General features: G+C 37.5%; 1 protein-coding gene across 14 annotated transcripts in view; it reads left to right on the top strand.

Moving 5' to 3' along the window:
• The window catches only part of ZMYND8 (zinc finger MYND-type containing 8), an 84,230-nt gene that overhangs the window by 41,917 nt on the left and 17,076 nt on the right, over window positions 1-25,237 (top strand). For 8 of the 14 annotated variants that reach the window (XR_013987910.1, XM_081011031.1, XM_081011037.1 and 5 more), the window contains 12 exons: window positions 3,554-3,702; window positions 10,323-10,556; window positions 11,974-12,087; window positions 12,858-12,950; window positions 14,583-14,670; window positions 15,185-15,240; window positions 15,525-15,602; window positions 17,018-17,133; window positions 18,652-19,133; window positions 22,140-22,274; window positions 23,135-23,287; window positions 23,660-24,157. Coding sequence is in view for 13 of the 14 variants with exons in the window: in XM_081011031.1 (XP_080867157.1) it covers window positions 3,554-3,702; window positions 10,323-10,556; window positions 11,974-12,087; window positions 12,858-12,950; window positions 14,583-14,670; window positions 15,185-15,240; window positions 15,525-15,602; window positions 17,018-17,133; window positions 18,652-19,133; window positions 22,140-22,274; window positions 23,135-23,287; window positions 23,660-24,157 (2,196 nt within the window). In the remaining variant the exon portion in view is untranslated. Of the gene's footprint in view, window positions 1-3,553; window positions 3,703-10,322; window positions 10,557-11,973; window positions 12,088-12,857; window positions 12,951-14,582; window positions 14,671-15,184; window positions 15,241-15,524; window positions 15,603-17,017; window positions 17,153-18,651; window positions 19,134-22,139; window positions 22,275-23,134; window positions 23,288-23,659; window positions 24,158-25,237 lie in introns of those variants that run through there. The other 6 variants (XM_081011032.1, XM_081011035.1, XM_081011029.1 and 3 more) reach the window with 4 other exon arrangements.

The following is a 25,237-nucleotide window of genomic DNA, read 5'->3' on the forward strand; positions in this document are numbered from 1 at the left end:
TAACTACCAGTCATTTGTTCTCTTTGTTTGGGTGTGTTCAGGACAAACTGGTATTCAGAAGCATTATTTTCACACATAACAGTAAATCATGGTGTAACAGTTTAGTGCTACATGAACGAGTCTGCATGTGCAAAGCATTGGGCTTGCATGCTCCCCCTTTCCCTATCCTCTTTCCAGTGTTACAGAATCCTTATGAGAAAAGGTTGCAGCATTTGAGACTGTTTAGTTTAGAGAAAAGGTAAGAGAGAGAAATTTATAAAATTATGTATGGAGAAAGTGGATAGAGAACTCCCCCCCCCCCCCAATAACACTAGAACTCATGGACACCCAATGAAACTCAATGTTGGAAGATTCAGAACAGATAAAATGAAATATTTATTCACACAGTTAGATTATGGAACTCACTCCCACAGGAGGCAGTGATGGCCACCAACCTAGATGGCTTTAAAAGAGTTTTGGACAAATTCATGGAGCAGAGGACTATCATTGGCTTCTAGCCATGATGCCTATGCTCTACCTCCACAGTTGAAGGAACCAATGCTCTTGAAAACAAGTTGCTGGAGGGGAGAGTGCTCTTGTGCTGGAATCCAGCTTGCAGGTTTCCCACAAACATCTGGTTGACCACTGGGAAAACAGGATGCTAGACTGGATGTGCCATTGACCTGATCCATCAGGCTCTTATATGCTTATGTTTTGTTTTAGACCATGATCCTTGGTTCAAATATAACAGTAAACTGGGGTTCTGTAAAACTAAACTTAGCTGATGTCATATTCCCAGCCATGCTGGAGGAAAAGGAGACAGGAGCTTGCATGCTCAGCATTTTGCTGGAGTTTAAGGCTCATCCACAGATCATGAACTATGGTTTAGCAATGCATTACATGCAAACATGACCATTGAGTTTGTATTGTCACTTGGAAGTATTCATAGTCCTTTTCTCCTTTAGACAGCTTTTGTAGTGATGAATTTGGTGTTTGTGTTCTATGATTTTTGACTGTGAACACAATATGGGTTGGTTTAATGGCTTTTTAATATTTTTATTGACACTGTAAGCTACCTAAAGTCTGTTGATTGAGTAGAGTATAATGTAAATAAGAAATATTTAAGAGGGCATAATTATGAGGGTGTGGAAAATGTTCTCCCTTACTAAACAATTGAATTAGGATACATAATTTGGTAGGATTTTAATGGGAAAGTGACTGTTACTAATATAATGTAATTAGCTCCAAGCTGTGTTGGCAAGCTGAACTTTATTTTAGCAGTTCTGCCAAGGGATCTTCAACAAGACTATTTTTTTCTTGTGTTCTTGACTTTGCTGTACCTCAGTTTTTCAGGCTCCTAAACTGGAAAGGCAAAAATGTCAATATATTTACAAGTGGCTTGAGTGGAGAACTGAGAATGTTCCTTTTTGCACATCAGGAAGGATGTGGAAGTGAGATATTTCTCTAAAAATAACGTAGCTAGTCCTGCCATCATCACAAAGGCTGACTGTGAACATTGCCACAGTGCACAGTCACAGTATACTAGTTTTTTGAATCTGGTTGTTATAACCTCATTTCCATAGTGGATTCAGATATTTTGCTGTTTCCTTGCAGTTATATAGTTAGTCAACATAGAGCTATATTATACTGTCAAGGAGATTTGCCTTGGCTGGTTCTGAGCTAGATAATCTGGGTGCAAGGAGCAATGACTCTATTCTCATGCGTGCACTAGAGTGTGGTGTTGCCACCTTGTATGTTTTTTCTTGGTACTGGGGAGTGCTCTCTGTTTTAGACTGCAATAACATCAGTGTGTGGGAAGCGAATCAATAGTGTGTGAACTCCACAATTGGGACCAACAGGACATAGGTGACTTCCTAAGGCAAGCATGAGCTTGTCCAGGGGACAATGGGGAGTACAACAACAGCTGTACTTTAATTTTGTGTTATGCCATGCCCCCATGGCCACCATTTTATGATAGTGCCCATAGCAGTTTCTCAAAATTCAAAATGTGTCCATTGGTTGAAATTGATTAGTAAATCCTGGTATTCAAAACACCAAGCGAGGTGGGCCTATGATATGATTTGGTATAAGGCAACTTTCATGCTCATCATGTTTTGCTTTTGATCCAATATATTTGTGCTGTGGTTGCTCTTAGTGGGTGATTATAGGAACTTTGATTACATTTGATAACACACAACTTTCTAGGACATATTTGAATACAAATGTGAAGTGACATAAAAAATAATAATTCTACCATAGAAAGTACATTTTGTAACCCTGTCACCCGACAGTACATTTTGTATGCTGTCAAATACCTCAAACCCAAAGAATGTTAATTTTCATGCTAATTTTTAAAAAAGTACAGCACATACATAAATACATTTTTTTTCTTGCTGATTCAGAAAGGTCTTGTTGCATACAGTGGTCAAAACAGCATCATTGACCATATTACATGTATGGGAAACAAAATAGCTTTGACCATATCATTGCAGAAGTGTTTTGTTTTTATTCAATAATCAATAAAACTTAATTTTAAAAATATATCAGATGACATTGTAACATAAGAGGGTACAATTTCAACTATTCTTATGAATGTGTGATACCAAAATAAGCCCAATCGGTTGAAAAATAAGCAAAACAGGAGAAATTTCATTGGCCTAAATCACGTGAAAATAGAAATCTTCAAAAAATTATCCTGCGCCCAATTTTGGACCAAAAAATCTTTAAAAAATAATTTGAGGCTATCTCATAGGTATCTACATATAAAATTTTTTTTGAAGAAAATCTGAGTTGTGAGAGCACATGGCATCAGGTGATTTGGCGTGGAATGACCCACAAATAAGTAATACAGTGGTAGGGAAATTGTCATGTGAAGATTAAAAATTTGGGTAGCTACATTCCAAACTGAATTTCTACTTGGTGTGTTTTTCTCTGGGTATTTATATAGTATGCAATATTAAAATAAATTTATTTTCCAAAGGCATGCTTTGGAACCCTTCTGGAACACTTTCTAATTATGCTTAATCAGTAGAATTAAATCACATCATCCTCTCAGCATTTACTGTTCTTAAGCTGTTGACTTTTCACAGTTGTGCCCAGCAGTATTGTTTAGGTTCTGTATAACCATTTCACAAGACCAATGACCAAGCGTGATGTTAGGTAATAATCATTCTGGAACTTTCCAAGGTGTGTAATATTTGCCTGCTTGGCCTCAGTTTCATACTTTCTTGTATAGGCTGATTCCTCTTGGCTTGGTGGTGATAGCCATGTAGCTGAGTAAGTGGAGAGCTAGATTATACATTTAGAAATTACTTGCATGTAGTATTTGATACTTGCTGGCTATATCTTAAATAAATTTCTTTTAAATTGGTGGCAAGTGGAAATTGGTGGAATTGTTCACAATACTGTACAAGAAAAAGTAGTTCTGAGAGTCCACAGAGAGCCTTCCTGGCATTCTGTCTCTTTACTGCATTATTACCTGTATTATTATGTCCTGTTCATTGAAATACTAAAAAGTGCTAGTACATTAGTGGTATGCTAGGGGTGCTTAATGTTGGTATAATTTTTGTTATAGATCCTGGCTCTGCTGAACGTACAGCACAAAAAAGGAAGTTTCCAAGTCCTCCACACTCTTCCAATGGCCACTCCCCGGAGGATGCATCATCAAGCCCTATTAAAAAGAAAAAGAAACCTGGCTTATTGAACAGTAATAATAAAGAGCAGGTAATAGAAGTCGTGGATTTGATGCAGTGTTTTATATGAAACCATTGGAGATTACTAGGTGCTCTACTTTTTCCTTGGTCCAGTATCTGTACTTATGGTAATAGTTCTGCATTGGCTGTAGGGTCTACTGAAGATGGAGATTACTGTTTTATTTCTAGTTTCTACAGCAGCCAAGATTTATCTGAAACTAAGAAGTGAAGTCTAAATGAGTGCTATTTTTGTAAGTAAACAGAATTCTGGTTAAACAGACTCTAATGTCAGTCAAATTTTCTTGACCCTTATATTGAATAGACACCCCGCCCCCTGTACTTCCAGGGTTTGACCAACCTAAACAAAGGGAATAGTTTATTCTTTCTTTATTTAAAATAATGAATTCACATAACTTATGAAGAGGTCTACTGAATCAAGGCGAAAGCTTATCTAGTTCAGCATCTTACTTCCAGACATGGCCAACCGGTGTTTCTCCATCGCTTTGGCTCTGGTAGCCAGTCCTGCTCCTCTCTTCTCAGTTCCCACACTTAACAAAAATATAGGTGCAGTTCAAGGGAAATAATAGTACCACTCTATTCTGCCTTGGTCAGACCTCACCTGGAATACTGTGTCCACTTCTGGGCTCCATGTGTGCAGAGAAGGGGCAACCAAAATGATCAGGGATCTGGAAACTAAACCTTATGATGAGTGCTTGAAGGAGCTGGGTATGTTTAGTGTGGAAAAGAGGAGACTGAGAGAAGATGTGATAGCCAACTTCAAATACCTTAAGGGATGTCACATGGAAGAGGGAACAAGCTTGTTTTCTCCTGCTCTGAGGGTAGGACTCAAAACAATGGCTTCAAGTTGCAAGAAAGGAGGTTCCGACTAAACATTCGAAAAACCTTTCTGACAGTAAAAGATGTTTGGCAGTGGAACAGACTCCCACTAGAGGTGGTGGACTCTCCTTCCTTGGAGGTTTTTAAGCAGAGATTGGATGGCCATCTGTCATGGGTGCTTTAGCTGAGATTCCTGCGATGCAGGGGGTTGGACTAGATCAGGGTTTCCCAAACTTGGGTCTCCAGCTGTTTTTTGACTACAACTCCCATCATCCCTTGCTAGCAAGACCAGTGGTCAGGGATGATGGGAATTGTAGTCCAAAAGCAGCTGGAGACCCAAGTTTGGGAAACACTGGACTAGATGACCCTTGGGTTCCTTCCAACTCTAAGATTCTATGGTTCTAGGACTCTTATGCTAAGCACCACTTACTTGCTGCTTGCTGGGTGTTCTGCTGGCTTTAACTTGGAGAGACCCAAGTAACTGAAGGGGATGAAAACAGCCTCATGTGGCTGTTGTTCAAGAACTCTGGAGATGGACTTAGGGCAGAGCAGCAATTAGCAATTTCAGTGGAACAGGCTATCATGAGGAGGGGGTGTTATATTGCTCTGTCTACCATTTGCCCCACTCTGCTTGTTGCGCTCGTTATAACACATTAAATGACAGTGTCTCCCAAAGTGTGCTTCTGCCAGCCCTAATGGCAACGGCCTTCATGGGTGCCTTGCCAGCAGGCTACTTAGCTCTTTTTCAAGTAAACTGGACAGGGCTGGGAACTTCTGGAGCTGTATGTTTTGAGAGAAATACAATGCTGGAGTGCTAAAGTGCTGCTGATCATTCATTTGCTGAAATATCCTACTCAGAAAGTGTTTTGTCTGTGATGGCAAAATACCTTCTACATTGCTACTCCAGTTGCTACTTTTGTATCTGTATTGCTAAAATGAAACAACAAATGCACCACTAACAACTAATGCTACTTAGTAAATAAATATAGCAAGAGAATATCCAAGAGATAATTTTAGAATGCTGATATTTAGATTGCTAAATAGTTCCAGGAAAACTAGGAATTTTTTCTACATTATCATGCTCTAAATTATTGATAACTATGTAAGCACACTAAAAGCAACTTTTTCCTAGTAATAATGATTTCAAGTAAATGAGTCAAATCCCAGGTATACTTAAGCAAATGTAATATTTATGCATTTATTTGTTTATTTCAACCAAAGTTCTCAGAATACATAGAGAATATCTATTACAGCTTAATCCTAACCGGCTAATCATTGGATGCTTACTGTGTTAAACAGTTTCTCCATGCCTTGGAGAAACTCCATGTTCAGCTGTGGTATTAGTTTCTCTGATGCTGTAGCATTTGTTGAAAAATGGTATCTCCTGATGGAGATTTCCTATTTTCTACATACTCATCTCCTAGTCTGTCTTCTATTAATAGAAAATAATTAGGGCATCATGTGGCACTGCCCAAATTTTTGAGGTGGCAATTGAAGACAATGAGTATGTGGTTGCTATATTTGTATGATTGCAATAACCATCTTCTTGTGATTGTAGTATTCATAATGTAACTACAACCACTAAAGCACTTTTAGATGAAGTATAAGTAAGCAGTGATTATTTCTGGTAGGCTAAGCAACCACAACAAAAAGTGAACAAAGCATTCTTGGAAAATACTGTAAAATTCTTCATACATTTTACAGTAAAAAAGAAAGATCTACGTTTGAATTTTTGCAGTATTCTACAAAGCACTAATCTTGCTTAAATAACAGCAGTGCTATTGTTGTTTTGAAGCAACTGCAAAGTCATTCTAAACCATCGGTACCACATTTGTCATTTTTAGTATTCTAGTTTTTTATACAGTAAGAACTGAAACTAAGTCTTCCTATCATGAAGCTGCTGAGAGAGAACATAACCAAATGTCTCTTTTGCTATTTCTGATACATGTGTTCCTTCTCTATTTCTATGGGAGTAAATCAGGAGAGTGTAACATTTTTGGTATTGGCATATAGTTGGTGATAATACTAATACTATTTGTTGGCACACTTATCAATGTAAAAATTAATACTGTAAGTGGGAACAGCAGCAGTAGCAATTTGGGTATGGTAATCTTAACGTGTTACCCATAGTGTTGAAGTAGGATTTGTAATGGGAAGTCTCTCTCAAACAGCAATGTAGTTAGGACTATTTATGTATTAAATATTTCTATCTTACTTTTCTATGGATCATGCCTAAGGCAGCTGCCAACAACTGGTACAAAAACATGAGTAAAACTATCATATATTTTAGAACTAAATACATTAAAGAAGTGGAATAAAATATAATGAAAGAGCAGAACAAATAATGACAATAACATGCCAGAGAGAATGGAAAGGAGAGAAAAAGCTGTCTTGTTACTAGCATGCTGATGGTACAACATTTAAATCTCCAAACAGCCTCGCCCAGTGATTTTGTGCAGATGTTGAAAAGCTTAGGTGACAAGATGGAACACTCTGAGTTACTATAGCCTAATTGCAAGCAGTAATTTTCAGCATTGTGTTCTGGAACAGACCCTCCAGGAAAGACTGGAGCCACTATTAAAAAAATGTCCCCAAGTCCCATCCTGGCCAGGCTATGCAAATGGATACCGTGTCTGATTCTATCAGAAGCCACTGAATGGATGTAGAAAATCTACCTCATCCAGGAAAACCTGGAGTTGATAAGTCATCACATGCTCAGTCAGCTTAACCAGGAATGGAATGTTGGCGACTGGCTAGAAATGATCAATGACAGTTTTTTCCAAGAAAAGTTTTACTACCACTTCCTTAATACCATATTGGACCATGCAAGAAAGACGTTTACCACTCTTCTGACCTACTTGGCTAGTTTTTATCTGGCAATCTTAATAAATTGTATGTGGTAGGCCCTAGCCTTCAAAGAATCTTGTCCATGTCCTCAGGTTCTACAAAATGAAAAATATCCATAACAGTTAGGCAAGCAGTTATTTAGAGGTGCATCCTGCAGTACATACTAAGCCTGCAGCATCTAAGTTGGAGCAGGTCCAAGCAACTTTTAACTGAAGTGCCTCAGGTGTCACCTAGTGGTCATAACTATTACTAACCTATTGCAGCAAAAAGAAAAAAGACACATTTAGCTATGTAACTGTTTCTAGAATTGAATTAATATTGATAGAGTATCTCTAGTGTTACAGCTATTTTCAAGTTGCTGTGAAAATAAGGAAAGGAACCTTTTTTGAGCTGAAAAGTTTTTGCAGCAAGTTGTCCAACAGGCAAGACACAAAAGGACCTTGAGAACAGAGTATGATATGATTAAGTTAGGGTTGTTTATCTTGTAAAACATGTCAGAGGTGGTGAATTCAAGGTGGTTGTTCTCAGTAAATATACTTTATTTACATGGATGTGAAATCCAGGATGATTACTGTCCTAGATTGCAAGCAACATATTTCATGCCTTCATAGAAGTCTATAAACTTCATCTCTAGCAGCAGCCAAATAATTGTTTGAACTTCAGAGTCACTGATTTCTATATGAAGCAATAGTTACTTCCAAGAACTACTGATTTCCCAGTGGCAAACTGAACTTCAGTTTTTGATTGAATACTGTAAATGAGTTTGAGGTTGCAGTAATGTTCAGTTGTGTAACATTTAAAAATATATAAAGAAGGCTAAAATTGTATAGAGTAGTCTTTCTCAACCATTGGTCCTGAGATGTTGTTGGACTACAACTCTCATCATCCCTAGCTAGCAGGATCAGTGGTCAGGGATGATGAGAATTGTAGTCCAACAGTATCTGAGAACTGAAGGTTGAGAGAGGCTGGTATAGAGAGTTCAAAGACTGAAACTATAGAAGAGTTTTAAGTTTCTCCTTGGGTCTGTTTATTTGGTTTTCTAACTTTGGAAAGATTGGGAATGTCAGGTCTCAAGTGTGGTCTTTTTGTTTTGCTGAAGGTGTTCCTTGGAGGCTCAAGGAATGTGAATGAGGAGCACTCTCAGGACAAATCTCGTCTGCACTAAAGAATTGCTCCTAATTGGAGCAGTGGGGCCACTTTAGTTTTAGTAATAATGTTTGGCATTTGCCCTCTGTCTTTGCTTATTTTGTCAATCAGTGTTGTGTATTCATTATCCTTTTGACACACTACTGCAGTTTATGTTGCAGCATATTTTATGATACCTACTGGACCACATTTAGAATTGTACACTAGGAAATGATGTTAGGTTGGGTCATATTAGTGACCTCTTTTCACATTGACATGCCTTATTGTAGTAACTAGATTATAATGTATGTTTGGTGCATTTTGGTGTGAGCAAAACAACTAGCCGAAACCCAGCCAGATGGGCGGGGTATAAATAAATTATTATTATTATTATTATTATTATTATTATTATTATATTATAACATATTTTGAACACATGCTGCTGGAACTGCAGCGGTGTTGGAATCATGTGTTTCTTTGGAGTTGACGTGGGTTTACATGCCCTGTTTCTTTTGGGCTTTTATTGAATGTGCTCATATGCAAAATGGCTAAAGACCAAAATATGTTTTGCTTTGAAGCCAACTTCCACTGTTAATTAATTTAGAATCAATGTTTTCTGAAGTGATAGCTGAGCAACTATTGAATTGGCCCAGTTGTCTTTTAAAAATATGTTAATGGTTTTGAGCAAGAAGGACTAGCATTGGAAGGGTAAAGGGTCAACATATATTTAAAGCATTTTATCTGAGCTGAAAGGACTCCCTAAACTTCTGGAAGCTAAATGACAAAGAAGTCTGCCCTCAGACTTGTAATCTAAAAGAAAAGTCATGTAAAGGGAAATAAGCTAACACAAGCATATATTTTTAAAGGTACAAAGTTCTTGTAACAACAAATTTGAATAGAAGCAGAGCAGGAAGATATTCTTTTCCCCATCTCTCGCTTGGCTATAGCCTGATGGAATGGCACATTTATTTCCAGACAGATACTTGTAAAGTGAGGTATACAGTGGTACCTTGGTTTGCATACATTTTGGATTACAAACACGTCAAACCCGGAAGTGCCTGTCCCGGTTTGCAACCTTTTTTGGGAATACAACCCATCTTTTTTGGATTACGAACAATATTTTTTTTTGAGGCACCATTGGCGAAAGCGCACCTTGGGTTACATCCTGTTTTGGTTTACAAACAGACCTCCGGAATGGATTATGGTTGTAAACCAAGGTATCACTGTATGTCCTCTCCCTTCCCCTTTCTAAATTTTTCACAAATGTGCTCAAGGTTTACTACTGTCCTGCACCTTCCTGTTCAAACATTCACACATTTAAAGCACATGAAATGTCGGGAAGCTTATGTTTATATAACTATTGATTGTATAAATACAAATAAGTTAAATTCGGATTTTTCTGGTGAAGGTTGTCCGATAGAAAGAGTCATCTGCTCCATAAATATAGTTAATTATGCTTATCTATGTACCATTGCAGCTAATGCAAGTTTCTTTCCCAATGCAAGTATCGGATGTGGTGTAGGGTGTTTGCTTAAAAAAAAAAACAACAACTATACAATTACTAACTGCATCTAGTTTGGTTCTAATTAAAGTACATTAGAGTACATCAGAGTACATTAAAGTACATTTAAGTTGAGACAACTGTACTTGCCTGAGGGAGATATATGTAGCTCTGGTTTCAAATGCTTATTATGTACTGAATGAGAGAAGTAATCTGAATTAATATTAGGTGGGCTGTATCAAATGCTGGTGGGGGCTGGTTGGTCATGTGTGATCATCATATTTATTTTAAAATACAAATTTGTTTTGAAACCAAACCTGTCTTTCTTGCCTACATTTCAGTCAGAACTAAGACATGGTCCGTTTTACTATATGAAGCAGCCACTCACCACAGACCCTGTTGATGTTGTACCGCAGGATGGACGGAATGATTTCTATTGCTGGGTTTGTCATCGGGAAGGCCAAGTCCTCTGCTGTGAACTCTGCCCTCGGGTTTATCATGCTAAGTGTCTGAAACTGACAGCGGAGCCAGAGGGGGATTGGTTTTGCCCAGAATGTGAGGTTAGTCTATCTGAGGTGAATATGTGTCTCATTGCTACTGGTTTTCACCTCTCAGAACCATGTTTTTTCTTTCCAGTGTGACTTCCTGGTCACTTTTTGGAAAGGCAGAGAAGCAATGCAAAGTTGCATCCAAAATAAGGCTATTGCCAATATTTACCATTCTGTTTGTTTTTCTTTGATTAATGTTTCTCCCCATCCTTATCACCTACATCCTCTGTGCTCATCGTGTCTTGTACCACTGTATGGGGATGGCAGGGGCACTTGTCTCCATTTGTGCCTCCCAAGCAACACTTAGCATGTTGTGGTGAAAGTAGTTTATGTATGATATCTTCCTCGCATCACTTTGGTGTGTGCAAGGCCAGTTGTATGATTCCTTTCTGCCTTATTCTTTCCCTGCTGGGAAGGATTAGCCTTCCCTACCTGTTTTCTGCATTCAAATACTTACTGAGGCAGTGTAAAAAAACTTCACAGGGAAGCAGGTTCCAGACCACTAGCATGAAGTATGAAGGGGGATTTAGTAATTGCCTCTGAGATTATTAGTATAAAGAGCAAAGGGGGAAAAACTTGGCAAAGTAATACTGTACAGGATAGATACCAGCAATCATTCTAGGTATGGCAAGACTGATAGCCTTGCACACCAACAGGTAGATGCCTCAGTATAATGAAAAATGGTACACTTCGTTTAGAAAGAGTGTAATTACAGTGCTCTACATTTGGAAGCATTTTCAGCTGTATTTGTTAGGAGGGAAATAGGACCTAAATAGGTTATTCGGAGTGATTATTGCCACTCACACAGATTCCATTATTTTATTTTATTTTATTTTTTAAAATAAATTTTTATTAATTTTCCAAACACAAAATAAAAAAACAAGCAATACACAATACACCAACATACAAACATATAAACATGTATAATTTCATAGCCATTTTTTCATAAACCTTACTTTCCGGACTTCCCCACACAGATTCCATTATCCCCTATGGCACCATGATTCTTTCCTGTTAACCATGATTCTCTGGTTCACAATCTTCCTTCCTGTCCAAGACAAGTGGTGCAAAATCCTAAGCTCCTTGGGCATAATGGTGGAAATAAGGAAGATTTGGGCAAGTGCCCAGCCACATTTAACTTCAGGATTCATAATTCAGTAGCATTTGGGGGGTCAATCAGAAACTGCCAGCAAAGCCAGCCTGTCTTCATCCTCCCCCATCCCCACGTGAATCTTTTTAGGGTACCATTTCTGAACCAATAGGACATTTTCATGAACACAGGACTGTTGCAATATTCATTGCACCACTTAAGGGAAAATTAATTATCAACATCCATGTCTGCATGTGGCATTAATCTTCATGTTCCACAATAATGAAGGGGTGATGGGGTGCTCATCTGCACACATTTTGCAATTTTTTCAGTATTTTCAATCTTTACTTTTAGAAAATTACTGTAGCGGAATGCATAGAAACACAGAGTAAAGCTATGACAATGCTCACTATTGAACAGCTATCCTACTTGCTCAAGTTTGCACTACAGAAAATGAAACAGCCAGGGGTAAGAATAATATGTGTTACTATTTCACTCCACTGGATATTGTCTGTTCAGCCTTTAGATTTCTGACTACATGTAAAGCTCCCTAGAATTTTCTTACCCTATCTAATGTATAGTGGGGGAAAAATGGTTTCCTGCCACCATGGGAGGGGGGCGGGGAAGGGAGAAGGAATTTACTATTAAGACCAGCAGACTGCCATCTATAATTTCATGGCAGATGTTTGTTCACAAGATGTTGGTTTATGTCTAATTTGCACAATCACTTTTGAATAATTTTTAGCCAATTATGTAAAAGAGTTTAGATGATTTGATATCTATAAATTTAAAAGAGTAAAAACAATAGTTCTGAAGTGAAAGGCAAGCTTTCTTTGTTTTAGATTATTTATCTCTCTGTCATAGCATGTAAAATTTTAAAGGTGGTGTTCCCCTATTTCTCTCACTGGAGGCACTTGGTTGTATCCAACTGAGTTATGCTCAGAGTACACCCATTGAAATCAATGGGCTTAAGTTAGTCTATTGATTTCAGTGGTCTGTTCAGAGCATGATTGCATTGGATGCAACCCGATGGTTCTAAAATATCCTTGCCACTTGCTGTTTTTACGAGTACTTGTACTACTGTTGCTTTTGCTTCTGCTAAATAATATTAGATAATGTGTCATCAGCCTGTTTGGGCAACTTTTTACTTTGACAAAAGTTTTAATTGATTAGTTGAAACCAGTTTTAATACAATAACTGTTGCAGTCCTGACTCTATTTTTGCTTTTATTTAAACAGACAGAGCCATTTCAAAAGCCAGTTTCACTTGATCAGCATCCAGATTATGCAGAATACATATTTCATCCAATGGACCTTTGTACATTAGAAAAGGTTGGTTGATAGCAAGGAGAAAAATCCTATTCAATTCTACTAAATTGTTACTGTGCTCATAACTATATGTATTGTCTCATTCTAAAATCCATGCAGTTTTCCCTTTAGATGATGAGCAAGCTTGCCCAATAGCTATACTGAAAATATTGGCCTTTATTATCCTTTGTGCTATTATTATTATTATTATTATTATTATTATTATACCCACCCTTAACCACAAGGTCCCAAGACAGGTTATAGCAATTTAAAACATTAATATTAAAACACAATATTAAAAACAGCTTAAAACAACTTAAAATTACAAAAATAAGGTAGGTCTTGGTCTTGCTGCTGTGGTAACTTTTCTCTATTATTTTATCTCTTTGTCGTCAATAACTATTTTCTTTTAGAACACAACAAACCTGTTTCCCCCTCTTTTTATATGGGTGAAAATTGGCATCACAATAATTTTTAAAAGAGTTTATTTTGCCCCCATCTTTCTGGGGTTTCCTTCTTTGTGTTACAACTTTTATCCTGTATTATATGTATACCATTTAGAGGTTTAGTGAATAAACGGTATATAAATCCTTTTAAATAAATAAATATATCCAGATATAACTATTATTTCCCACAGTCTATAAGAGCCACGCTCTTTCTAGATGTATTCTCGCATGATTAATGGTTTGCTATGAATGCACAGATAGCTCTTCCTTCACCCTGCCTTGCTAGTATTTAAGTGAAACAACCACAATTTTTGTCTTAGTATTTATGTCTGAACCAGGGGCTGTGGTTTGTTTCACTCCCAACAGCTATGATTGATAAGCCAAGAAAAAAAAACTTTGCTTCAGATTGTGGTTTTGTTTGGGGGTTGCAATTGTTCCACTCCAATTTGTAGGTAATGCCAATCCAGGCACTGTGGTTCTTGCTCCCATTCTCTAGTAATGAGGAGTGAAGCAGGAGTGAACAGCTTGTCCATGGTGAACCGTTTTCATTGTTTGTTTGTTTGTTTGTTTGTTTATCCATGTTAACCATGCCTTACTGTGACACATGGACACAACTTCTGTTTATCCCATATCTGTCATGTGCCTCAACAGTTACAAACTATTAAGGTTAATTTGATGGAATTTAGGAGAATATGGCAGATTCTGGAAACAGGCATAAAAGGGCCCGTTGTAGATGAATTTTCTCTATTTTTAAAATGGCTGTAAACTACACTAGAATGTCCAGTTTACAAAATGTTGACAATTTTGAGGATGGCATACGTAACTATGAATACCAATTTTATTGCCAACATTTTAAAAATTGTGATCCTACTCCACCAATATTTTGTCAAGCTGTCTTTTACCTGATTTCGTATATGAAACAGAAATTACCTCTGCAGCAATTGTTTTGAGTATCTTTTGACTTCCAAAACTCTTAGTCATATTATGCTATTATGATATGTAAATAAATTACATTTGTGTCAAATTAGTGCCAAGTTGATTATGTCAACTAAGTTCTTGACTATGAACAAACTAAAACACTTTTGACAGTAATCTCACTTTTGGTAAACTCTAATTAGACACAGCTTTTCATTAATATGTATGGAATAAAATGTGAACTTAGTTTCTGGATTTTCAATTTTCAATACATTTTAAATATTTTCTTTTGCAGAATGTTAAAAAGAAGATGTATGGATGCACAGAAGCTTTTTTGGCTGATGCCAAATGGATTTTGCACAATTGCATTATTTACAATGGAGGTAAGTATGTGTAAGATAAACTGTATCATTTGATCATGAGGCCACATTATGGTAATGCCGCACCAAATGGCAGGCGAAGCATCCATAAATAAGAACTTGAAATCTAAATAAGTTGAGGGCTTTAAACACCAAGAAAGAAGATATTTCTAGTTGATTTTTTCATACTGGCCTGACTTACAATATATGTTAAGTTGGCTTGCTTTGTATGAGGCTAAGTTAAAAAATGTGGTTCTGAAATGCAGAATGCTAACACTAAAAGGGACTGCTACCCAATAATTACTATTTAAAGAGAGGATTCTTTCCAAAATGTTGTGGCCATGCCTGGGTTCAGGAAAGGATGAAAGCCTTATTTTTGCAAACCGTTCTTTGTCCTGTTAGTTTTCAATATACCAATAATTTTCCTTTAATAAATATTTTGAATACCAACCAATAGAAATATTTAGATTGTAGTACAAAATAACATGTTTTTACAATGGAGATTTTATTAGACATCTCTGCTTATCTGTTTCCTCAGGAAATCACAAATTAACACAAACAGCAAAAGTCATAATCAAAATCTGTGAGCATGAGGTATGTATTACCTAGTTAGTTTTCATACTGTATACATATTTTCACAGTAGTAAGTTCCACTGAGACTTGCTCTCACTTTAATCAGTGTAGGATTGCAGCCTTAGTATGCTTAGTATGCTTAAATTTCAGAATTCACAGACTGGCAAAATATATTATTCTCTGCAGTAGAAAATTATGAATGACTGCTCTTCTTACTCTGGATTCCTTCTAATAGAACAGTTCGAATAATTAAAATTGAATAACACACTCCCAACTCCTACAGTAGCTGATGTTTCTCTTTACAGATGAATGAAATCGAAGTATGTCCAGAATGTTATTTAGCTGCTTGCCAAAAACGAGAGAATTGGTTTTGTGAGCCTTGTGTAAGTAAAATCTTTTTTTTAAGTCCACACTTAATCCAGTTTAAGTTTGGAGTTATTCTTTTGCTTCTTACTTTAAATCTGTAAGTGACCTAGAGAAATCTACTTCAGTTTATAAGTATGCATTTTAAAGCTACATTTGATGTGTAAATCCAGTAGTTGAATTTGTTCATGGTCCTCCTGCTTCTTGGCAGACCCAAGCACTCCAGCCTTTTGTGAAAAACAGGAATTTTGCTAAAACATCCATTCCTTAAAATCAGTCTTCAGTTTTGCACTTGTTCCTGTTTTAATTTATGTGAATTAAATGTCAAATATATGGTTTGATTGTCAATGTGCAAACTACTTCAACAGGAAACAGAAACTTAATGTAGTGGCCAAGAGTACAAGCACAGTTCAAATTCTCAGCCACTGTCTCTTGTAGGGACTTCGGTAAGCAAGCAACTGAGGATCAAAAACAGCCGTAAAGAAAATGTTTTTGGGTTATTACACATTTTGAAATAGGGCATTTCTTTCAGTATATATCTGCTTAGGTGAACTGAAAGAAATTTCCCCAAGCAGTCCTATTAAGAAGCATTAAAAGAAATTCATTTGTTAAAGATGTTTTCTTGAAATGTATTGGGAAACCCAATCACCTGTATAGCTATCTTTCCCATTTTAACACCTTGACAAGCCCCTGTTCTCCATCTCTTTAATTCTCCTGCCCTCTAATATGCAACACATGGATAATGGAAAAGCCTACCTTAAATGACTGTTGTAATAGAGACTGAAGTAAAGGCCTCAGTTCTGTGTCACATAGTATGAAATAAAGAATGGTTCACTGTACCCTCATTCTCATATAACTCAAGCCAAACCTTGACTTAGCACAAACAAGCAGGCTCCTGAAACAGAGATCATACCTGCTTTGCTCCTCTACAGTCATTTTGCTGTTGTCCGGAGCTAAGCCATGGCTTTGCTCAGCATCTTGTCTGAATTCAGGCTTGTGGTTTAATGCTCTCCATACAAACCATGAGCATTGTTCGTCTTGTTTTCATGGAGATTCAGCAAACCCCATTCTAAGCAACTTCCAGAAGTGATGCAAAACTTTCAATTTTGGGTGAGTTTTGCTAGCCATAGAAATAAAATAATTTCTAGGGCAAGCCTTCTGAATTCCCTTCACTACCATCACAGACAGGACTGAGATTTCAAGGGAAGGCAAGGCAAGCATTTCTCTTCATAACATACAAAGAATGGGAAAACTTAAAGCTATGCAATTATCTGAACAAACACTACCCTTTCTGCATAAGGAAGGTACATTGCAATATCTGAAATATGCAATCCATATCGTATTTTAAAGTATTGTCTTGCATGCCAGTAATTAGAAAGTACTATATGTCTTTAAATAGTTTCTCACTGTGTGGTCTCTGTGCACTTTCCTCTAGAGCAATCCACACCCGTTGGTCTGGGCTAAGCTCAAAGGTTTCCCATTCTGGCCTGCTAAAGCACTGAGGGATAAAGATGGTCAAGTTGATGCTCGTTTCTTTGGTCAGCATGACAGGTGGGAGTTCAGTCAAAAGGTGGTTGAATGGTTCAGTGACTCTTCTTTTTAAAATATATATCTATTACCACACATTGGTTGCTATTGCATAGTTCACATGTTATTATTCTGCTTTGTAGTGCTTCATATTAGTAGCATGTATAGTACATTCCATTTCCCCATTAATTATCATATTTTTATGTTTCATACCAAATGGTTGCCACAATGGCAATGCAAGCTTACTAAATATATTTTGAATATGTAAAGTTAATCAATATGTTGTTTTTGTATACACAACATTGAGGCAATGTTTTACTCCAGTCGCATTTACTCTCTGGGACATTATAAAGCCTATGTTAAATTTTGTGGCAGGAGTAACTCATTATCATTAGATCAAACTTATGTTTTTATGCCTTATACACGTTATGTAGTTACTCTAACATTTTAGCTTCACTGTAATATTGTTAATTGAGGGGGTCACAAAAACACAACTTTGGAACATATAAACTTGAAAGACAAATATGTTGATGCTCCATGAGAATTTGTGTGATTTGGGGGCTCAGCCTTCCTTTCCCCTTGAAACAACTTAGGAGCATAAAAATGATGGTGTGTGAATGGTGGAAGCAGCTCCTAAACTGAGTGCTGCAGTACTACAGAGCAAAATTTCAAGGATGGCTGTATTAGAACCCCTAAATTTGAAAAGACAGGTAGGGATACTTGTTACATTGACGAGACTTTTCCCCATTGCTATCATTGAACTTGGGTGGGGACCCTGGCTTCACCCACCAACTATTTATCATGCTCTATACCTGCAGAAATGCTTTGTGTATGTGCTACTCTCTCAGAAGGAGATATGGCAACGTTCTTTCAAAAAAGAAAGTAATACTATTAGTATTTTACTATATACCTGGGGAATCACCCTACCCCCACCCCACAAAGCATGCAGGAATTCCTAAACTCCCTGTAGTTGGCCTGCTCTCACTGCCCTTTTGGTTACCATGGGGCCACCAAGTTTGCCAGTCAAATAACTGATTGTGTAATAGTGTGGTATTCATGGTCTGTCATATGAACAGGTCTTAACAATCTAGTCCTACGACGTCATGTAAGCGCTTGTGGTGAGGTGTTTAATAAGTACAGTATATTAGTGCAGCGTTGCAAAAGACATGCCAACACTACAGGAAAATTACAGCCTGCTGGATAATAATTTCCTGGTTAATTGTGACTGAAAGTTGAGTCAGAAGGTGTTTTGAATGGCTCAGTGTCCCCTTTTTGATACTGTCAATGTTGAATTTACTTAATCAAATTGTTTTGAAAGCAAAACATACACCTGGAATGGTTTTGTCTAAACTGCAGTATGTATTGCATAGATTGGAAGTATCCTTAAGTTTGTCTTAAATGAAGGTTTCAATCTCAAACAGGCATAATTTTATGTAATTCATTCATAGGATTGTTATTCAGATTCTAAACATACTTGAAAGACTTAGACACAATCTACATGAAATGTCATGTCCCCTCATTATTTTACTGCCTTAAATGCAGGGCCTGGGTTCCAGTAAATAATTGCTACCTCATGTCTAAAGAAATTCCTTTTTCCGTGAAAAAGACTAAAAGCATATTCAACAGTGCAATGCAAGAGATGGAGGTTTATGTGGAGAATATCCGCAGAAAGTTTGGAGTATTTAATTATGCACCTTTCCGGACACCGTATACTCCCAACAACCAATACCAAATGTTGTTAGACCCTTCAAATCCTGGTGCTGGAACTGCTAAGACTGACAAACAAGAGAAAATTAAACTTAACTTTGATATGACAGCATCACCCAAGATTTTAATGAGCAAGCCAATGCTGAGTACCGGTACTGGGCGAAGGATTTCCTTAACAGACATGCCACGTTCCCCAATGAGTACAAATTCATCTGTTCATACGGGATCTGATGTTGAACAGGATGCAGAGAAAAAGGCAACCTCCAGTCACTTTAGTGCAAGTGAAGAGTCCATGGACTTTATTGATAAGAATACAGGTAAGGAGGGCAGGGGGGGAAAGATGCTTCTTCAATGGCTATATTCAAACTTTATCATCATGCAGAACAAGGAAGGTCAGAAGACTGGAAGGAAATAATCTGGTGTTCATTATCAAAATACTTGTAGGAGGTATTGTTGGACTCAGGTGCAGCTCTGCTCCTAAGCATCTGCACAGCTACCTTGGGAACAATTAAAAGATTGGGTCAGAGCCAGGAAGGTTGTTGCCCATGCTAATAGCAGAGGATTTGTGTTAACTTCAAGGTGGGTCAAATGCACCTGGGAAGAGTATCATTTAGGAAAGAATCCAGAGCAATTGTTCAACAAAGGATGTCAGGTCAGACTGGCATTGCACTGGAGAACTAAGAACCAGGGAGGTGGGGCATGATCTGAGCATCTGGATCAGTAGGAACAGGTAGAAATGTGTTTCTGATACTTCAGTGTGTTGATGGGATGAGAAGAAGGATGCATTGTTTGGTCCAGAGGGTCAGGTTTTCATACTAACCTTCTCTAGGTGCAATGGGGAATACGATGTCTTGGTGTCTCCTTGGATAGGAGCTATTGTTTAAAGTTACTGGAAGTGTCATTGCAAGGAACACGTCAGTGGGACTGGGTAACTTTGGGAGGGGGTGTCTGCCCCAGTATCAGCAGTGGTTTGAAAGGAAGGCTCCTACAACTCACAGAATACTGAATTTTGAAAGGTAGTGCAGAGTGACAAGTTAGGGACTAGAATACAAAGACCATTTTGCCATGGTGTTCTTTTATTTTTAGCCAGCTTTTAAAAATCTCTTCTAGAATTTAGCTTCACATGCTTACCATTAAGAGGCAAGGAAGCAACAATATCTAGCACTATAAGCTAAAAAAAATGCAAAAATAGATTGTGTATAATGCAAATTGTTTACAGACTCTTCATTTCCCCCTCAGGGCTATTTATGTGTAGTGTCAGCACAGTACTTTACAAAAAAGCTGTATTAGATCCAATATTGGTATCCGAATTTGTTCATTCATGAATGTCTTCTCTCTTCATTAGGCATGGCTGAATTTTCTATTTGTTATGTTAATAACATCAGGAAGTTTTCATAACATTTACTATTGTGCTAGGCTCTTGCATATTTGCTTAATTCTTTGCAAGAGTGACTGCTTTCCATTTTTTAAATATTACACAACTTCTTCTCATTTGAACATATAATATGAAGAATCTTGCTCTGCATTTAAAATTTGAATTGGAGGAGAATCAGATAATTTTTGAAGTTTATGATCACCTTCCTTTTTGGAATGTAGACCAAGTACCCAGTAATCTCTAATCTGCTGCCACCTACCAAGTTACAGAGAGCAATAGGAATCTTCCTTTATTTGCTTAATTGTGCACATCAAAGTAAGCCTATGGGGGAAATGTATTATTTCTAGAATCGACCTAGACCAGAACACATAGATAAATTTAAGAACCTGTAAAGTTTATAAAATAAACAAGAAAAAATAGTTACTTAGTTATGAATAACAAGTAATACTTCTAAGTCCCTTTTTCAACATCTACCCTAACTGCCAGCCTTTCACCTATGCCTTTCCTCTCTGATCTTACCTGCTCACCATATTCTCTTAACTTTTTAACTGTCCTTTCTCAGAACTCCTTCACTTGTAACTCACTCTGATTCCTGCCATCACACATCTTTCCACTCATTACTCTATTACAGAAACACTCTGAACTTGAGATCTTTACCTGGGGAGCAAATTATCTTGGACCTGGTATTATGCAGTGTATCAGTAGCATGCATTTTCAAACATAAGGGCACGCTGGCTTTTAATTTGATGCATATATTAGGTGTACGATGATGCACTAGAAAAATGGAATTTTGAGCCTGAATGTGCCATTATTTGTTCCGGTAATGATATCCGGGCTCTGGAAAGGCATATTTTAGGCAGCAGTCCAAACCTCTGTAATGCTAGGATGAGGAGACATCCCTCTACTTGCTTCTGCTGGCTCAACCAGTCTCCTGATAGAGGGACGCTTGTGCTATTCTGCTAGTGCAAATCTCCCCCTTCTTGCCACCAAATGGGAGGGCACAGGGGTTGGACCTGATCTGTTGCCCTCCCCACCTTCTGCCACCATTGTAAGTGGGTGGGTTGCAGATACGGTGGTAGCTCTAGAGAGCTGCAGCAGAAGGTTTAGATTGCAGTCTTAAGGCTGTAAAACAGTCTCTTGCTCTGTGTTTGTGAGGTTTATGAAATATAGACCTGAAGGAAATTTGGGCTTGCCCCCAATTTTCAAGTTCCATGGACATGCAGTTCCCACTAACTCATCCTCACTATTTCATATAAAGGCAAGAAATTTACCAGAATCTAAGGTGGGTAGAGATAAATGGGGAAGTAGTCCTAAAACTTTCCAAAGTGAGAGCTGGCAAGTTGATAGTATCTGAAAGCATTCCTAACTAATTAGTGATCTGTGTTAATCAACACATCATTGGTATAATTAATCTTCTTACTTGACATAATAAAAGAGAATTTTACTCTCAGTTGAAATTGTTTAAATAAATTCACAATTTTTGCACTCTTTTTATTCCAGTGCAGCTACTGGATAAGGGCCCTCGTATTTTCTAACACTTATGCTGTGGAAGGATTAGGGATGAATCAAGCAGCCTACCTCTTTCCTGTTTCTTTTCATTTTCATTGGCACTCCTGTCCTGTCCTTCTGACTTTTCTGAAAGAACATGCAAAGTCTGCATTTAATTGGTACACATTTTGTATAAAGTAAACATTTTTCAGTGTATTTTCTCATAAAATGTATTTTTAATGTAAAATACTGATTTATTTATTTTTTGCTCTTTGCACACCTAATCTGCAATGCAAAATCCAGTAAGTGCAAACCACAACTGGGGTGGGGGGGTGGGTTCCTGTTCAAAGCAAAAATGCTACAAATCCCACAGAGTGGACCCAAGACCTTGGTCATACCTGAATAAGGGGTTTCAGTCATATTTTGAAATGGCAGTTATGTCAATTGTCTACTTTGTCAGCTTCTCCAGCACCAACAAGGACAGGCCAAGCAGGGAGCTTATCTGGCAGCCCCAAACCTTTCTCTCCTCAAGTCTCAACACCTGCTAAACAAGAAAGAACATCCACTCCAGGAAGCATTTTGAATCTGAATCTTGGTGAGTTAAAATTGTCAGTACCAACTTTCATTTTATCAATGCTATTTGCTATACATATGAGAAGTTTCAAGGTGATTCTATGAGTGCAGAATCATAAATGTGGACAGGTACACTTTCTGTTTCCCAACTGAAGCAATTTCATTCAATTTAAGGATATTTTAAATGCTTTTAAAATATCTGGGAAAGTACATAGTTAAGCAGATACAGGATTTTGAGAACTAAATGATATTTGCTTACTTGCTCTACTACCAAAAACCATAGTTCCTTATTCTTGTATAAAACTAAGTATTTCTGACAAAATCCTCTGGTCCTTGGATAGCATGAACATATAGGTGATACCAGTGATTTTCCCAATCAGCCTGACTTCAAAAAAGCCCCCTGGCATATTTGGGCAATTTGTATAACTTTGATGGATAGGTTTTGTGAGAGCACTGACTAGGGCTTGACAAAGCATTATGCTAAGTATGCGACAGTATAAGGTTTTCACATCAGCATAATCAAGGATCAGAGCTGGACTCTTCTTTAATTCTCACTCAATACAGCTTTGATTATAGAAGGAGTTTATACTCAATTGTACTCCTTGACTGCAAACCTTCATATCAACTTCAGTGAAAATTAAATCTGAAATTGAAATCTGATCAACTTCTGTGAAATTTAAGCAGCCTAATTGTTTCTGGGAATGCAGACATGCTTCCAAATAGTCGTTCAGCATTTATTTTGATATGTTGTAATATATGTGGTAAATATTACCAAGTATTAATACTGAATGTGGACTGATTGAATTAGGTTTTTTTCTTGACATAAACAATTTCTGTTTAAGCTGTGTTATGTACTGAAAACACTTTTATTTAATATTCTAGATCGTAGTAAAGCTGAGATGGATCTGAAAGAGTTGAGTGAATCAGTCCAGCAGCAATCCACACCTGCCCCACTGATTTCCCCAAAGCGGCAAATTCGCAGCAGGTTCCAGCTTAATCTTGACAAGACAATAGAGAGCTGTAAAGCACAGTTAGGTATGCACATGGTAATATCAAATTTGCGTTGAAGGCATTAGAGTTGAAACATAGTTCATTTTAACATAAATGGGGGGAAATCTTAAATATGGTGCGTTGTCCATTGTGCAGAGAGTTTGGCTTACATCTTAACAGACCAGGGTTCAAAGCTTCTTTATTTGGAGAGGCAAATGAGCCTTGCTTGCAAAACTAATACTTGAACAACCCCCTTCACAGAATTATTATAAGTATGGTATATAATTAATCTGTTACAACGTATGTGTGCTCATTATTTTATATCTATGTCTTAATTCTTTATATAAGCCTCAATAATTGTAAAGAGATGTGTGGTAGAAATATATGAATAAATAAATAGTCTTCTTTTGTACTTAGGGATCAATGAAATATCTGAAGATGTTGCAGTAGAACATAGCGACTCAGAGGACTCTGAAAAGTCAGATTCTAGTGATAGTGAATATATCAGTGATGATGAACAGAAATCCAAGAACGATCAGGAAGAAGAAGAAAAAGAAGGTGTAAGAAGTGACAAAGAATCCTTGGCCATGAAAAAAAAACCAAAACCACCAACGCCAACTGAAGAAAAAGAAGAAATTAAAAGTACAGTCTCAGAAGTGGAGAAAACAGATACCCCTGTCAAAGAAAAGGCAAATGTAGACTCTGATAAAGAAGTTTCTGAAAAGGGGAAAAGTTTGTCACATCCTACAAAAGAGAAGTTGAAAGGTAAAGATGAGACTGACTCTCCAACAGTACATCTTGGTCTGGACTCTGACTCAGAAAGTGAACTTGTTATTGACCTAGGTGAAGATCAGTGTGGGCGTGAGGGACGCAAAAATAAAAAAGAACCCAAGGAATCTCCTCCTAAGCAAGAAGGTAAAAAAATATACTTTTTCCTGTTATGCATATTGGCAATCTAAGATTAAGCACTTTGCTGTCTGTGGTGTTTAGTCCCAGAAACCCTGATACCTTATGTGGTGTGTGTGTGAACGTGTGCTTCTAGAATGGGGTGGAAATAATTGTATTTTCCTTAAAAATCTAACAGTGCAGCTATTTTGAGGATTACTTCTCAAATAATATTTGCTCAATGTTGTCAAACATGCACATACAGATATCGATTTTGGAACCTTTATTGCACAAGGTTCAAATGCTGTCTTTGTATTTTCTCACGGTTTGAGCATTGAGGAAATACTTGTGCTTATAGTAAAAACAGAAAGGGATCAAAGGACCACAAATCCCCACTGTAGGACCATTAACAAATCAGCTCCTAACCCATGAATATAGCTCATGCATTCCACAAGGTGCCAGAAATAGAGGCCTGCAAAGCAAATTGTTCTGCATTTTAAAATGAGCCTAGCCATACTCCACAGGAGAACAGCATGTTTAGGTATAGCAGACTGTGATCAGTCTGATTTCAACGTAAGATACTGATGTGCTTTTCTTTAAAAGTCTTAAAAAGAATTGTAGAGTTGAAAGGGATCCCAAGGATCATCTAGTCCAATCCCCTGTAATGCAGGCATCTCAGCTAAAGCATCCATGACAGATGGCCATCCAACCTCTGCTTAAAAACCTCCAGTGAATGAGAGTCCACCACCTTCCAAGGGAGTCCATTCCACTGTCCAACAGAGCTGTCCAACAGCTCTTACTATGAGAAAGTTCCTTCTCAACAAATATTTTGAAGAATAAGGTTAGAATAAAAATTATCAGAGTTTTGAATATTTTAAAATAATCAAAGTAGACTGTTTCAGTTGCATGCACAGACATGTGATGAGTGCTGCTGGAATGAATAGGGTTAGGGATGCACAACTGAGTGCTAAACTGCAGCCCAGGAAGCAGGGCTGCTAGGGGCAGTTCACGCAGCCGCAAATGGGAAATGGGTGTGCATAGTAGGGAAGCAGCCTCCCCCATGTGCCACTGTATGCACTGTGTGTACTTTGAATATACCTGAAGTCATCC

This window comes from Podarcis pityusensis (assembly GCF_964106645.2).
Source record: "Podarcis pityusensis genome assembly, chromosome: 6".
Lineage (NCBI taxonomy): Eukaryota > Metazoa > Chordata > Lepidosauria > Squamata > Lacertidae > Podarcis > Podarcis pityusensis.